The 2,343-nt window shown below is 55.6% G+C and overlaps 1 protein-coding gene across 1 annotated transcript in view; it reads right to left on the bottom strand.

Moving 5' to 3' along the window:
• RASL12 (RAS-like, family 12) overlaps positions 1–2,343 on the bottom strand; it is a 15,628-nt gene that overhangs the window by 5,257 nt on the left and 8,028 nt on the right. Inside the window, exons 3-4 of the mRNA XM_010834565.1 lie at positions 1,335–1,408; positions 431–621 (exon numbers count right to left, since the gene is read on the bottom strand). Coding sequence (XP_010832867.1) covers positions 431–621; positions 1,335–1,408 — 265 coding nt within the window. The remainder of the gene's footprint in view (positions 1–430; positions 622–1,334; positions 1,409–2,343) is intronic.

The following is a 2,343-nucleotide window of genomic DNA, read 5'->3' as shown; positions in this document are numbered from 1 at the left end:
CTTGGGGTAGGTGAGAGCTGGCTGAACCAGAGCAGACTGGCCTGACTCAGGCTGCCTATCAGAGCCTCTCTCTCCAGAACTGGAATTGGGCCCTGGATGACCAGCCAGCTGCAGGGTGTGGAAACAGAAGGTCATATAGTCTCAGGCAAGAAAGGGTGAAGCCAAGAGAAACCTCAGAGGCCTGGGAAGATGGAAGGAGTGGCCTTTCTTCCAACCTTCAGGGTCCAGCCCCTGTGCAGCCTGGATGCCTTTCCCTTCCTGCCCGGCACTGCCTGGAAGACCTGCCCACGCTGTACCCTTACGACACGCCCCCTCCCTTCCACCTACATGAGAGGGGATCACTCTTCTTAGCAGCCAAATAATCCCTGAAGATGACACCTCCTAGATGAAGGAAGTGAGCTCCAGGCTGTGGGACAAAGTGCGTGCTCACCTGTACTGGGCCATGTCCAGCTTGTTGCCCAGCAGCAGAGCCGGGAAGCTGCGTTGCGTCTCCTTTGCATGCAAAGCTAGCAGCTCCAGGTAGCTGCTGCTGCCCTCAAAGCTCTGGCGGCTGTCGACGCTGTACACCACCAGAAAGGCGTGGGCCCAGTTCAGGTAGCGCTCACAGTTCCTGGGGGTGTCCTGGGACAAAGCAGGCAGCCTCAGTCAGGGGCAGAACAGACGTGGGTAAAGGACTTCACCTGAAGCTGCCTCTCCCCGCCTCCCTGCTCCCCGGGTCTTTGTACATTGTTCCCCAGCAGGGCCCTTTTCAAAGGGGCACTTGAGTGTGGATTTGGCTTGATGTGAAAGGAGACATTGTCTCTGAGCCTCACTCCCACCACCCAACCACAGACTGGGAGACCTTGGCCTCTGGGGCATAGAGCCAAGATTCTGGCATGGCCCTTACTGAGACCTGGCTATGCCTGGGCACTGCTGATTTGGGGTCAGGTTCATGGTGCCCCTTTAGATTCTGAGAAGAACTGGCATCGGGCCTTGGTAGGGGGTGGTGAGAACATAGGAAGATGTATGTACTGGGTGGGGAGTGGGAGTTGGGGTCAGAGGGGCATCTGTAAACACATGTGTGCACCTGTGAACACAGGCACCAAACCCCGGAGCACAGGATCTCAGAACTGACACCGGCAATCATCAGTTCTCCCCAGGCCCTGTCCTATCCCTTCTCTTTTGGCAAATCGATGGATTCAGGCCCAGAGAGGTCAGCACCTCAGGGACACACAACAGATTGGGGCTGAAAAGGTTTACAGATTCCCATCCGAGGCTCCCACTCTGGAAGCAGGATTCCTCCAGAGGCTGCATGGGTTCTCAGCTCCTCAGGGGTAACGGGGGGGTAATGTTACCAGGTCTGCAGTGTCCATGACCCTCAGGTGGACAGGCTGGTGGTCCACGGTCTCCTCGGAGCTGTAGGTGTCCTCTGTAACAGACGGTCAGCCCAGTCAGAGGCAGGCCGGCCACTCCAGGGGGAGCTAGGTTTGACTCCCAGCTTGCCTTTCTGCTAGACCTTGTGCACCCCTGGGGGGCTGGCTCTGGGGCTGGCTGAGCTGGGACCACAGGAGAAGACCTTGGCTCTCACCCACATAGAGGACACGGGCAGAACCTCCCACCAAGGAGATGCTGCTGCACCTGTCAGGGCTCAGAGCATCAGAGGTCACTCACAGAACATGCCACAGAGGACGGGACTGTGTGCTGGGCCCACCCACCACGCCTGCAGAAGGAGGTGTGCGCTCCTGGGCCCAGTGAGCGGCAGAGGCCTCGGGAACTACACTGCTAGCCCCTTCCTCCTGATCCCCAAGCTTCTCCACCCTCTTCTCCTAGCACAGTACCTCGCCCACAGGAAGCCCCTCAGGGACGGTCAGGACAATCCTCTCGCACTCAGTAGGGGAAGGGACATGAAAGGAGAAACACACAACCTGATTGAGGCTGGGGAGTCAGATCTTGTTTAGAAGTTCCAAGGAAGTTTTACACATAATCTTTGTCAAAATAAATGCAGAGGAATCTAGCAGAGTTGAAAGTTTTAGGTTGGAGATATGGAAATCAAACCCAGTGTCAGCTACTTTTAAGCTGTGTGGCTTGGCCAAGTCTTTTCAACATTTTGAGGCTGTTTTCTAATTTTAAAATAAGGATAACATGGGACTTCCCTGGTAGTCCAGTGGCTAGGGGGCCTGGGTTTGACCCTTGGTCAGGAAACTAGATCTCACATGCCACATCTAACACCTGGCTCAGCCAAATTAAAAAATTTAAAAGTAAATAGGGATAACATGACGGAGAAGGTGATGGCACCCCACTCCAGTACTCTTGCCTCTGTCAATCCCATGGACAGAGGAGCCTGGTGGGCTGCAGTTCATGGGC

The sequence above is a fragment of the Bison bison genome, unplaced genomic scaffold (assembly GCF_000754665.1).
Source record: "Bison bison bison isolate TAMUID 2011002044 unplaced genomic scaffold, Bison_UMD1.0 scf7180017864034, whole genome shotgun sequence".
Classification (NCBI taxonomy): Eukaryota; Metazoa; Chordata; class Mammalia; order Artiodactyla; family Bovidae; genus Bison; species Bison bison.
Note: the sequence above shows the minus strand (reverse complement) of the source record. Positions and strands in the feature narration are given on the sequence as shown.